Source organism: Musa acuminata, chromosome BXJ3-3, assembly GCF_036884655.1.
Source record: "Musa acuminata AAA Group cultivar baxijiao chromosome BXJ3-3, Cavendish_Baxijiao_AAA, whole genome shotgun sequence".
NCBI classification, from domain to species: Eukaryota; Viridiplantae; Streptophyta; class Magnoliopsida; order Zingiberales; family Musaceae; genus Musa; species Musa acuminata.
The window spans coordinates 28,801,072-28,815,007 of record NC_088351.1 but is presented as its reverse complement, the minus strand read 5'-3'; the positions used below and the strand labels follow the sequence as shown (position 1 = coordinate 28,815,007).

General features: G+C 42.7%; 3 protein-coding genes across 5 annotated transcripts; 1 reads left to right on the top strand and 2 right to left on the bottom strand.

Moving 5' to 3' along the window:
- The first annotated feature begins 440 nt into the window (after positions 1-440).
- LOC135632867 (putative pentatricopeptide repeat-containing protein At5g08490) lies at positions 441-3,530 on the top strand. The gene has a single exon (XM_065141703.1). It carries the CDS (start codon positions 563-565, stop codon positions 3,383-3,385), a length of 2,823 nt encoding a protein of 940 aa, XP_064997775.1. The 5' UTR covers positions 441-562; the 3' UTR covers positions 3,386-3,530.
- A 647-nt stretch (positions 3,531-4,177) lies between these two features.
- On the bottom strand, positions 4,178-7,250 carry LOC135632868 (two-component response regulator ORR2-like). The gene is made up of 5 exons (XM_065141704.1): positions 6,987-7,250; positions 5,973-6,055; positions 5,736-5,813; positions 5,547-5,617; positions 4,178-4,577 (listed from the first exon to the last, which is right to left on the bottom strand). The coding sequence occupies exons 1-5, from the start codon at positions 7,141-7,143 to the stop codon at positions 4,382-4,384; spliced, it is 585 nt and encodes a 194-aa protein (XP_064997776.1). The 5' UTR covers positions 7,144-7,250; the 3' UTR covers positions 4,178-4,381.
- A 2,286-nt stretch (positions 7,251-9,536) lies between these two features.
- LOC103978490 (pentatricopeptide repeat-containing protein At1g71460, chloroplastic) lies at positions 9,537-13,929 on the bottom strand. Of its 3 annotated transcripts, none has more exons than XM_018824158.2 (3): positions 11,337-13,929; positions 10,128-10,267; positions 9,537-10,025 (listed from the first exon to the last, which is right to left on the bottom strand). In XM_018824158.2, exon 1 carries the CDS (start codon positions 13,898-13,900, stop codon positions 11,762-11,764), a length of 2,139 nt encoding a protein of 712 aa, XP_018679703.2. In that variant the 5' UTR covers positions 13,901-13,929; the 3' UTR covers positions 9,537-10,025; positions 10,128-10,267; positions 11,337-11,761. The 3 variants fall into 3 exon arrangements, with proteins under 3 accessions (XP_018679703.2, XP_009392573.3, XP_009392572.3); XM_009394298.3 differs by having other exon boundaries at positions 10,150-10,267; XM_009394297.3 differs by having other exon boundaries at positions 9,537-10,267.
- Positions 13,930-13,936: the final 7 nt, after the last annotated feature.

Below are 13,936 nucleotides of genomic sequence, written 5' to 3'. Positions count from 1 at the left end.
CAAAGAGAACATCACGTACGCAAGGAAGTGGAGAGACTCGACGACGAAGCCTTTTTATAGAGGAGAGAGGACTCCAAACGCAGCAGCTGGTGGCTGAATCACGGCCGTCGATCCGTTCCAAGGATAAGATTTTGAGAATGGATCACTCTTTCCTACGTTTCATCTTTCCATTCGAGTTTTAAGCTGCTTTATTCGACTACATTTAGTGTTCTGATGGTCTTTTATGCAAAGAAGATTTTTAATCCTCTTGATCGAGCAAGACGAGACTTTCCAGTTTGGTAATTAATGGGCTAAATATATAGAGGTTTTCCTATGTCTAAACGGCGACATATGGTCACTTAGGCCTTGCGATATGGATATGGATATGGATATGGCTAACGTAACCAAGTGATATATGTTGCATGGCTCGATATGGGTCCGTAAATTGCTATTGTATTTTGTGCATTACATTTAGATAGATAATAATAAGCCTTCTCGGATAGCCAACGTGGAGTCATATCCACCCTTGTAAACGCATCAGGATGCGTCTGTAGGCGAAGAGAAGTTGCCATGCTATGCTTTGATGGTCCCGATTTGGACTCGCAAGGTAGCCATCCGACCGAGTTCCAAGCCCGTCGTCACCTTCTTCTCCTCGGATCCCAACCCTTCGGCTCGCCCTCTTCCAACATCCATTGTCGTTAGATCCCTCTCCGCTGAACCACTTGCGTCCTCTCATGGCTTCGGAATGCCCCGTGAACGATCGCCCCTCAACACCGCCCTCTACCTGCTCGACGAAATGCCCGTGCCCGACTTCCGAATATGGAACCAGAGGATCAGGGTCCATACGTCGGACCGCGATTACCAGGCATCGCTCTCCGTGTTCGTGCGAATGCTTGGCGCCCGGCTCAGGCCCGATGGCTTTGCGCTCGCCGCCGTCGTCAAGTCCGCGGCGGCGCTTCGTGTCGCTGGACACGCACGGGCCGTCCATGGGTTTGCTGTGAAGGCGGGATTCGCGGGGATCGTGGCGGTCCAGAAGGCGATGATCGACATGTATGCCGGATTTGGAGCGCTGCGTGATGCTTGCCAGGTTTTCGAGGAGGTGGGTCAGCGAGATTCGGTCACTTGGAACGTGCTGTTGACGGGATATGCTCGTGCCGGGCTTTCCGAGGACGCGATGCGTTTGTTCCACTCCATGCATGGGTGTGGTGTCGAGGGTGTCAAGCCTACTGCGGTGACTATTGCTGTGATCCTTCCGGTTATCGCCAAGCTAAACGTTCTGAAGACAGGGCAAGGTGTCCATGCTTACGTGATCAAGATTGGATTAGACACTGATACTTTGGTGGGAAATGCACTTGTGTCGATGTACGCAAAATGCGGTAGCGTCATCGATGATGCTCACAAAGTGTTCTCGCTCATATCTTCGAAGGACACGGTATCATGGAATTCCTTGATTGGAGGGTACTCTCAGTGTGGGTTATTTGCTGAGGCATTCCGACTTTTCTCTCGGATGGTGTCGATGAATTTCTTGCCGAATGATACAACACTTGTGACTGTTCTTCCTATCTGTGCATTCACGGAAGGTGGCTGGCATCGTGGAAATGAATTCCACTGTTACATTCTGCGGCATGGTTTAGATGTGCAACTTTCTATTTGTAATTCACTTCTGACGCATTATTCAAAGGTTGGAGACATGAAGAGAACTGAATATATCTTTGGTAGATTGGATTCATGGGACCTCGTGACATGGAACACCATGATTGCTGGCTATGCCATCAACGGGTGGACCTCAAAGGCATTAGATTTACTTCAGAAGTTGCTGGTCGGTAGCACAAAACCTGACTCAGTTACTTTCCTAAGCATTCTTCCTGTATGTGCTCAACTGTATGACGTAGAAGGGGGAAGGAAGATCCATGGTTATGTTATTCGGCAGAATCTACTGTGCCAGGAAACATCTTTAGGGAATGCTATCGTTGATTTCTATGGAAGGTGTGGTGACATAGTGGATGCACTACAAACTTTTAGGGGTATTAATAAGAAAGATATAATATCATGGAACACAATGCTTTCAGCTTGTATCGATAATGAACAGTTGGAGAAGTTTGCTGACCTCCTGACTCAAATGATTTGCGAAGGGATACAACCTGACTCTATAACAATTTTGAGTGTTCTTCGGGCAAGCACTGCATATGGCATAAGAAAGGTCAGAGAAGCTCATGCTTATTCCTTTCGTGCTGGTTTCATGAGTCATATTACTGTTGGAAATGCGATACTTGATGCATATGCAAAGTGTGGGAGCACTGAGGGTGCACATAGAACCTTCTTGAACTTGACAGGAAGGAATGTCATCACAGGCAATACAATGATCTCAGGCTATCTGAAGCATGGTCGTTCAGAGGATGCAGAGATGGTCTTTGGTCAGATGTGTGAAAAGGATATCACATCTTGGAATCTCATGGTGCAAGCTTATGCTCAGAACGATTGCAGTGATCTTGCATTTACTCTGTTTCATCAGTTGCAGAGTGAGGGCATGAGACCTGACTCTCTGAGCATCATGAGCATTCTTCCAGCTTGTGCACGTCTGGCTTCTCCTTGTCTGGTAAGGCAGTGTCATGGCTATGTGATCCGTACTTCTCTATACGACATTCACCTCGAAGGTGCTCTCTTAGATTCATACTCGAAATGTGGAAGCTTAGATGATGCATACAAACTCTTTCAGGCAAGCCCCAAGAAGGACTTGGTAACCTTTACTGCTATGCTTGGTGGCTATGCAATGCATGGATTGGCAGAAGAGGCAATCAGAGTCTTCTCTGATATGCTTGAAGCCCATGTAAAACCAGATCATGTTATCATGACTGCTGTTCTGTCAGCTTGCAGTCATGCAGGGTTAATTGATGTTGGGTGGAGGCTTTTCAAGTCCACAATTGAGATTCATGGTATTAGACCTACAATGGAGCACTATGCCTGTATGGTGGATCTTCTTGCTCGAAGAGGACAACTAATAGAAGCTTATGAGTTTATATTGGACATGCCCTGTGAGGCTAATGCCAATGTGTGGGGTACGCTGCTGGGAGCATGTAAAATCCACAAGGAGGTGGAAATTGGGCGGATGGTGGCAGATCACTTATTTGATGCTGAGGCTGAAAACATTGGAAACTATGTGGTGATGTCAAATATATATGCTGCAGATGAGAGGTGGGAAGGTGTTGAGCAGGTCAGGAGACTGATGAAGACCAGGGACCTCAAGAAGCCAGCAGGATGCAGCTGGCTTGAGGTTTCAATGAAGAGGCATGTATTTGTGGCTGGTGATCTATCTCATCCACAAAGAACCTTCATTTACAGTACACTGAGGACTTTGGATCAGCTGATGAAAGAGCCAATGGAAACGATTTGCATTCGAGCAAACTGACAATGAAGAGACATGGACTTGTGGCTGGTGATCTATCTCATCGAAAAAGAACCTTCATTTACAATACACTGAGGACTTTGGATCAGCTGATGAAAGAGCCAATGGAAAGGATTTGCATTTGAACAAACAGACAGATTTCTCTGCTCTTGATCATCTAATATCTTCGCTATATCTCCCACAATTTATATATTACTCAGGCCTCCAGAGCAACATACACAAGAACAAAGTAAACATATAGTAGTCGGTGATGCCTCAACTACACGGATGTTGCCTGAAAAAAGCGTTAGCTGATTATAAATGAAATCAGTTATAATGATAATCTGAGAACTTTTAGTTGAAGTTTTCTCCTTGGTGGAAACAAAATGTTGACCATAAAGCTGGCATTCTATTGGATTAGCTGCTTCTAGTTCTAATAACAAGTGCTGTTTAATATCTGTGGCAGCAGAGAAAAGAGTTTCTGATTAAGATCAACTCAGTGTCATTTGAGATTCCTCAAGAACAGTAGTGCAAGATCTTGGAACATCAAACATTCAATGTTTGGTGGTATCAGTGTAGGAGTAATCTAAAATTTGATGGAGTGGAGGAAAAGAATATTTACTGAATTGGGTTTGTGATTATGGTGAGTCAGACAGAAATAATGATGTGTTGGAACCTGTAAGATCTTACAACACAAGGTTATTTTATCAGATAAACATTCAGGTGGTAGTTAAAATCTTCAGGTTGCAAAGAAGCACCCTTATAGACACAGAATTAAGGAGTTCAAATTGACAGTCCAATGCAAGCAGACAAGCCTAGAAGAATCAGAACTTTTATGGAATTTAATTAGGAGAACATTCACAAGAACTCAGAAGAACAGTTGTCTGTAGATGATTCATCCACTCACACCAACAAGCAAACTCACTACTGAGAGCACAAGGAGAGGTGGGATATATTATGATAGGCACTAAATTGTTGTTACAGCATGAGAGCCTCCTTATCATGCTTGAATGATTATCATCAGGCCACTGCCAACCCAGCAAGGCATTGTCTCCTCTCCGAACCACTGTTCTCAGCCATCATTTCTATTGCGATCTTCCTTTTGGTGCCTGTTTTGGGTGATAACGCTGTCGGTCGAACATAATCCCTCAGTCTCAGTACATCATTTGTTTGAAGAGGTTTAAGGAGATAGTCCTCAGCGCCAATAGCTCGGCACCTACAATGAAACAAATGGGCGATCAATTGGTGTTGCTGGCATTAGTCGAGGAAGAAACATCAAAATCTTCAGTTTAGCTAAAAGCAAGGACCAGAAGGACAATTCAGCAGGAAAAACAGTTTCCAGAAGTCATGGAGATGGTGGATAGGAAAAGCATATGATAAGTTGTTGACTATGTTGTTTGATGCCAGTTCAGATGGGTGGATAGGAAAGCATATGATATGTTGATGGACAATGATAAAAGGTAAAATGATAAGTTTACTCTGATAATTTTCTAGCTAAGAACTTTTTGACTGCAGTGATATCTTTTGCATATCAACCACACAATTGGATCTTCATATCCACAATCATTTCATAGCTTGCTTTAAGTTTGGGGAACATCAATGTCATTGAAGAAAAGGAACTATTCAACAAAAGTTAACCAATATCTAGTTGGCGAATCATAAAAGCAAAACTTGAATCAAGTTGTTCTGTCCATCCATTGTACCTCTCAATCCACAACTCTATCCTACTTTAGAAGGAAAAATCATTGTATCCTAGATTATATATATATCCTGATAGATAACACATGGCATGCCTAGAAAGTCTATTGGTTTCCTTAGGACCAAGAAAGGCTTCAAAGTGACCAATGTAATAGAAACTTGCTTGTCTGATTATGATGGTTCATTAAATGATGGGGATCTAAGATCAATGCGTACATAGAAAGCTGGTTTCTACTTTCTCATTCTCGGATTAACTTGACTTGCTTTGTAGTTGTTATAGTGACAGAAAGAAGAAGAATTAGGCCAAATCTTTTCAGATAACAGATATTTGATAATGAGCTGTGGTTAGGTATCTGTATAAAATGTTTGCTTGGCTACCGAGTTTTGTATCTAGATTTGTTCATATTTGTGCTAAAAACAGATTGTTTGATATGATTTCATATTAACATCATATGGACTGGAAATGAAAATTAAGGAAGCTACAGACCTGCTGATTCTCTGTGGCTCATTCTCTGATGACATTATGATCACAGGAATAGGTTTTTGACAGCTCTGCTCCTGAAATTTAAGACAGATATGTGACAAAAGCAATATCAAGAATTGCTTATGATTAACTACAGACACAGCAATAGATATGACTAGAAATGTGAAGTAGAGGGAAAATGAAGCATCATACCTTGACAGCCTTTAGAAGATCATAACCAGTCATTTCCGGCATACAGTAATCGGTGAGGATTATGTCTATCTTTGGATCCTACATTATTTTTTAAATCTCGTTAAATGCATTAACAGTGAAATAATTAGACCTAATGGTCGAATGACAATTGACTTGATTTAGAGTTACTGCAAAGTTGAACTACATAATCTTTCTGCAAGATTGCCATTTTTTTTTTCGATCGACAGTGTGACTTACATCAACAGTAGGCTGTTCAGCCTCCTTCCCTTCAGTCAATCCAAGAACTTCCATTGCTCTTTTTCCGCTATCGACAGCTATAACTGCATGAAAATAGCTTGTTTGAGGAATCAGGCTTTGGAAGTCTTCCAATTAGAAATGAAACTTTCAATTGGAATTGACAGTAGCAACAAAACGATGTTGATTGCTGGTGAAATCGACGTACCAAATTATCACATGAAAATTTTCTAGTTTCATCATCATAGATTGCTTCCTAACGCTTGATTTTAGTTAGTCCCATCAAAATGATTGAAACAAATCTGTCAATGGACAAAGCATAGCTAAATGCTTTGAACTTTTTAACTTAGATCTGTCGGCAACAGTTGCAGAGCAAACTAAAAAGATAGATCAAAATCCCTCATGTATGTTCTGCAAAAGTTGGAAACCAATTTTTGTGTAGATATAGATTACATTTTTCTTTCATGATCATACATGGAAGAACCTTAACAATGCAATTGCCAGTGGAAAATAGAGATTTTACTGATGGATAGATGCATATTTGCTACTAGATTCTGAATGGTCCCCAAAAAATATACCTCAGAAGATTGTGGTCCAGTTTCAAGAGATGCCTACTGTAGATAGTCCCCAGACTACACATACCAATCCACATTTCAAGTACAGATTTTTAGCAAAAGAAAGAACATCCAGCACTGGGGTTATTGAAAGAGATAGAAGATGTGTCTTTAGAGAGAGAGAGAGACTGAAGAACTTTGAATTTGTACAGCAAACACTAAACAGAAGAGAGAAGAAAGGAAAAGTAATCACTACACCAATAAAACATGCCAAATTCTAAGATAACTTTTATTTCTTTGAAAAAGCTTAGAATCTAAGAGAAAAAAAAGATAACAGAAGGAGCTAAAAAGACAAAAAGGGAAAACGAAAGAATGAATTGATCATAGAAGACACCAACCAAATCTGAAACCACACAGAAAAAAAAAAAAGGGCATAACACCATCTCCTGCTCACTGATCTCACCTTGAAACATGGCTCCACTCCTCTTGAGCAACCCTTCCACCACCCGTCTGTCCACCGGGGAGTCATCCACCACCAACACCCTCACCTCCACCCCTCCCTCAAACATGCTGCCATGACTCCCCTCCTCTCTCGCCTCCTCCACCTCCTCCTTGCTCATCTTCCTCCTCTATCTACCTGCAACTCACTCACCGCAGAGTCCAACGCAAGAATTCTATCATGCATGCGGCAGAGAGGAGGAGGAGATCAACCCCAGAGGCCGGAGGGGATGGTGAGCGAGTCGAAGCTCTTATAAGGAAAGCGGAAGGCGATGGTGGGACCCTTCGCGTGTTGTGTGCGTGGGGCCCCCTCGGGAGGGGAACGGAATGCTTTCCTCCCCTAGATTTTGTTGTCGGGGGGAATCTTTCCTGCCATTGGATTCGCGGCATCAACCCCACGCATGGCTTTCAAGCGACAGCCTCTCCTCCTCCTCCTCCCGCTCCCACTCCCACTGTCGAAGCCCTCATTCCTTTTCTCACGCAGATACGAATCTGCTTGGGTAAAAACCTGGAGGCATGAATGATCACGAAACTACTCTTCAATTGATGTGATCTCCAAACAGCGATGTGAAGAATTCCATGAGCTACTTGTTCTGATGCTGGGATTTCAGCTGCATGCATGCAGTAAGCCTCACATCAATCTACACTACTGCACCTACCATAGCCCTAGAGAGAGAAACCAGAGACGCATGCCAAAGGAAGGTAGAACAAGATCACATCGACCCCCGGAGGCATCTAAATAGCTGCCGCAATAACAAGCAGCTAACAGTCCTCAATAGTTGGAAGCCCTACACTGCATATATACTCTCTCTCTCTCTCTCTCTCTCTCTCTCTCTCTCTCTTCCTGTGGAAGTTATCAGCCCATATCTTAGCAATGAAACAAATCCTTCCTGCTGATTTCTTCTCTTCCTATGGATGTTATCAGCCCATAGCTTAGCAATGAAACAAATCCTTCCTGTTGATTTCTCTAGGCAAATGGTTGAAATTTGTTTCCCTCTTCTGGCATCTCCCTGATATGGTTGACTTCTCTCTCTCTCTCTCTCTCTCTCTCTCTCTCTCTTCCTGTGGATGTTATCAGCCCATAGCTTAGCAATGAAACAAATCCTTCCTGCTGATTTCTTCTCTTCCTATGGATGTTATCAGCCCATAGCTTAGCAATGAAACAAATCCTTCCTGTTGATTTCTCTAAGCAAATGGTTGATATTTGTTTCCCTCTTCTGGCATCTCCCTGATATGGTTGACTTCTCTCTCTCTCTCTCTCTCTGTGATTATATGCGCACTAAAACATCCTTATATTACATAAAAGAAAAAGAGGTAAAAGCTGATGCCAAGCTGCTCAAGTAGCAGATCATACTGTTTTCCTTGTATAAACCATTAGATTAGCATGAGACAAAATAATGGTCATTCATTCTGACCACTTGTTCTTCAGTGAACAGCTGAGTCAAAAGGAGTAGCTGTCGAGTAAATAATTCTCTTGATTTGTTACACATATTTGCCTATCCTGTGTGTTGAATACAGAGATCATTTATGCATGCTGATATCATATAGCAAACAAAAGCATGATTAAAAGATCAATTCCATTTCTACCGACAACACTGTAGAACCCCAAGTCCTCCACTGATTCCTGTGATCTGCACTTTGTATTAAAGCTGAAGACTGCGTGAAGTGGGATGGCGTCATGAAGCTACAGAAACCTATTCATGAAAGGAAGAATGTGTGGAGTGGGGACGGAGATGAGAAGGTGGTGGTTGGCGTTGCAGCGGTCATCCCTCGAACCTTTGTTTGAGGAATCACAAGATCTTAAAAGAGACATCATATCTAGCATATATCTGCGATGGAATAACCGTGAAAGTTACAGGTCAGACGATGGATTCTGGTGGTGAGATCTTTGCAGCCATTTTCCGGAGCTTCAACTAGATTCGCTGTCTTCCTAAGCATCTTGACCTGCACATGGATCTAAGGAAATAAGACAATGAAATGTCCCCCCTCTTTTTAGTTGCTATCATATAATTTGATCTTCGGTTGTGTTTTTTTTTTTTATGGATCAGTCTTTCGGATAAAAATTTCTTGATTTCTTGTCATCTTATATTATATTCAGTGTCAATTCCACTATTATTTCTTTGGTCATTACTCTGCAAACTTCTGTTGCAGTCACTGACTCCTCTTGCCCCACCTTCTGCTGCCCAGATGCAATTTAGCTTACAGCATCCAACTCTCACATCTCTCTCTCTCTCTCTCATATTTGTCTTCTCCTTGTTTTTGTTGCTTCAAAACCTACTGCTGTCGAGATGCAAATTAGCTTTCAGCACCCATCTCTCTCTCTCTTGTCTTCTCCTTATTTTTGTTGTTTGAAAGCCTCACCACATCAGGTCCTTCAACCGGAGGGAAGGCTACACTGGCTTGTCACCAGAAGTAGGGTAATGGTCCAAAGCATACAAGAGAAGATGCTGTACTTCTGATTGAAGTAGTCCAAGAAAAAAGTCTCCCTCTTGCCTCACATTGCAAAGATCATTCATGAACACTCTATCACCCAAGATCAAACATGACTTGCTTGGGTGATTGCTTGTGTAATTGAAGCTGCAGTATGATGTCCAAAGCTTGTAGGCAATTTTGTGCATTGCTCATACGACACCAACAATATTCTAGTAAAGATTAGTAGTACATGAAGATGACCATAACATAATAGATTCTATGGCCAAAGATGAAGAACTAAGAGTCACAATTAGGTTTTTGTCCTCTGAAACAAAGCCAAGTATCTTGGCTACATTCACAAGGGATTCCTTAGCTCCTCCACTACATGCACCCCAAATGTAACTGGTGCCTCAGATTTCAGCAGTAGTAGCGGCAGCAGGAGATGAACAGTGTGGTAGGTACACTCTCACAGATCTGTAATAGCTTTGCATGCTTCCTTGCAAGCCATAGCTCCATAAAGATGAGCACCTTAGCAACATGGTTTCACCTCTTGCAGCTCAAGATCTGGTCAGACTCCAACCAAGCTTCAAATCTGAGAAGAGAGGAGAGAGGAGAAATGATGCAAACTCTACAGCAGGCAGGCCAGCAAATTGACTTGAGAATAGGGACATGATGAGCAATTATTAGGCTGTACATCGACAGCATTGTCGTAAAACCTGACGCATTCTGGCTTCTCTCTTTGTTCATCACATGGAAACCAGCAGCAGCTGCTGCAGCAGCAAAGAGATCCTCTTCATGATCTGACAGTCTTTGCCTCTCTAAGGCTAATACTCACTGAGAACAAAATTACAACAGATTAAGACAATGTAAACAGAAATCAGGCATGCAAGAAGTATGAAGCATTTAACCAAACAATGAACTTGTCATATTAGTATATTACAGATTGATAACAAGAACCAGAATACATAGTGCAAAATGCTGAAAGCCAAATGTGCAGGCCAAGATTTCTATAGGCAATGGAGTCATCAGCTGCTTTGAGATACAGGAAGGCCTCTGATTGTGGTCATTAAAGATTCATGCTCATTACTTGAATTGCCTCTCAAGGATTAAAAAAAAAGAAATAGTTAGACCTAAAGAAAGGATTGTTGCATAATTTTGTCAAGAATTTTATATTCTAATCAAGTCATCTTTGTATAGATATATCAAAAATTGGCATAATTATCAATGTATCATTTTTGTTATCATCAATTCATCATTATTCTTTAAGGGGAGCTACATAATATTCTGCATAAATTTCATCATCAACTCTTCCAAAATTTTCAACAAATCCAAATGCTAAGGCTGGGCATAATTAAAAATTCTTATTCTAAGTCCTGGTTCGTGTAACATCTGTTCCCACTCAAATGCTTTTCGCTTTTGTACGGGCTACCGTCACAATATATGAGAGAAAAAAAAATTTCTGATTGATAAGAAAATATTTCCTCTTATCTCTACAACCATGAATCATAGACATGATTCTTTTTATTACTTGCAAAATGTATCGCATTGCAGTAGGCTTTAGTTCTAAAAATGATTTAGTTCCTTTGATTACTTAAACTGTAGACACAATACATTGATCACTATAATATCTTCACAAAGATTTTGGTTTATAGATAATATATGCTGATGCAGCTGATACAGGAAAAGAGTTAGAGAGATCAGAAATTGTCAGAAAAATGGGTGCTTCATCCTTTTGTTTTCAAAAATAGAAAGATATGTTCAAACTTTCAGGTTGTATCAGAACAACCTAACGAGATCATTATACAAAACATCAAAGTGAAGGAACAATCTGTTTTAGCAGTTTAAGCCTGCTTAGCCATCCGATAAGCTGTACTCAAATCAAAAAGTAAGATGAAAAACTTACAGTGATGCTATTCTTGGTAGTGTCAAATAATAAAAGAAGAATTCAACAGCTAGGGATGGAGTTCAGACTTGGAATTCAGTTGTCTAGTATGTACATTGTTTCCCCTATGCTCCCGGAGAACTGGTATTTTTAAACAAAAAAATAAAAAACTAAATCACAGCAAACTTGGATCCTTTATGTTGTTAGGCATAACGGGAATGATCCTCCCCTCCCTGGATCCATCAGCTGCAATGAACATATAGAACAGTAATAAGTTCTTGAGAGATTGGACAACATTTTCAAGTATCAGCCAGTTCAGCTGCTAATGATTAGATATCTGAAGAACCTGTTCCATCTGATCCAAATCAACAACTCAATGTTCAGATTCCAGAAAATAGACCATATCAAGGGAAGCACCCCCAGCCAGAAATCAAGTGACATGCACATCATACAGAGAGCAACATGGATCTTAAATAGAGAAACTTCTGTGCTTCATTGATCCGACCTACACGAGTAAGAAGGTTGATAATGCAGTCATAATTTTCTTCGGAGGCCTTCAGATCATACTCTTGGATCATCATATTAAATATTCTGAGAGCTGCATCAACCGACTCTGCTCTCTCATAAATTCTCAAGATTGCATCAAACATGAAATGGTTTGGAACAAAACCATTCAATAGCATTGAATTAAAGAGATAAATAGCTTCTTTGTACTGAGAGTTAAAACCATAAGCTTCTATAATAGATGTACAACTTAGAGATCCTTTAGTCTCGGTCCTATCGTACACCTTCCTTGCCGTCTCAACATCTCTGCATTTGCCATACATTTTCACTACTTCTGCTATAGCAATAGGTGCTGACTCTAGTTTCATTTTCAACAGTTGACCATGTGCTTCCCTCCCAAGTTTTAATGCCCCTATCTCACCGCAAGTGTTCAAAATCCTAGCTAATGCAACAACATCTGGCCTCCGGTTAGCTTGGAGCATGGATCGAAACACATGCAATGCATCATAAGGGCAGCCATTCTTCAGGTATGAATCAACCAAGGCTGTCCAAGCAAGGACATTCTTTTTCTCCATCATATCGAACAATCTGCAGGAATACTCCAAGTTTCCACATGCTGAATACATGGTCATCAACGAAGTGGACATGGAGACATTTGGTAAGAACCAATTTTTCACAGCATAAGCATGTAACTCCTTCCCTTGTCTCAATGCCTTCAGTTGGGCACAAACAGGGACAGCTGTTGCAATCGAGACAACATCTGGCTTGATTCCTTCCTGCTGCATCCAAACAACTGATCTCAGAGACTGTTCAAACCTGCCGTTTGATGCATATCCTGACATCAGAGCGGTCCATGACACTGCATTCCGCTCATTAGACCCATAGAAAACCCGCCTCCCCGACACCATATCCCTGCATTTGCAGTACATATCAATCAATCCTGATTGAACAAATACCATTTTGTCATAGTTCCTGAACCTCTTTAACACAAAAGCATGAATCTCACGGCCTAAATGCCGTTCTGCGAGCTCTCCAATCACTGGAAGAATTGATGTTACTATTACCGAATTGGGCTCTATCCCTTCACTTCCCATCCATCTCAAGTACTTCAAAGCCTCCCATCTCAACCCATTGTGCGCAAAGCCTGCTATCACCGCTCCCCAAAGAACAATGTCTCTCTCGGTAATTTCATCGAAGACCTTCATCGCCATGTGAGTCTTACCACATTTGAAGTACATGTCAATCAAACAGGTCTGTAAGAGCACAGAAGCACTTGCAAATCCATTCTTGATCAGGAGAGCGTGCGCCTTTGTGCCCTGAGCGAAGGCCGGCGAGCCCGCAAAGCTCTTGAGCAGGCACGAGAACGTGTACTCGTTCGCATCCACTCCCATTCCCCGCATCTCCGAGAAGACAGCCAACGGCGCGTGGCCCCACCGGGGGCCGCCGGCGACGTTCCCCTTGAGCAGCGCGTTCCACGGGTACACGCTCTTGGGAGAGAGCTCCGCGAACACCCGCCTTGCGTCGTCCGGCGACCCGCAAGAGGCGTACATCTCGACGAGCTTGGCGAGGAGGAACTCATTGCTCTCGAGCCCGTGTATCCTCAAGTGGACATGGATTTGGCGGCCGAAAGCGAGGGCCTTGAGGCGGGAGCAGGCGGCGAGGAGGGCGGAGAAGGTGGTGGTGTTCACGGGGACGCCGCGGTGCTCGAGGTAGTCGAGGATGGTGAGGGCCTTCTTCAGCTGGCCGAGGCGGGCGAAGCGCTGGATGTCCTTGTAGATGGCGTGGGGGTTCTTCGAATGGAGGGGGAGCGAGTCCGGGAAGGCGTCCGCTTCGGCAAATTTGGGGGCTTTGAGGGCTCGGACGGCCGGAGGCTGTCGGGGCTTGGAGCGGAAGGCATCGGGGGGAGGGTTCGGTGAGGCTTTGGCGACGGCTGCAGGAAAGAAGACGGGGGGTTTGGAGTTGGCGGCGAGCAAAGCTTTGGAATCCATGGGAGAGCAATGGAAGGAAGAAGCCATACTAAGTGGCACGAGGAAGAAACTGCGCAGATATCCCATCATCCATAACGTACTCTCTCCGGACATCACATCCGTTGATTTAGAATCTAACGGTCAGATAAG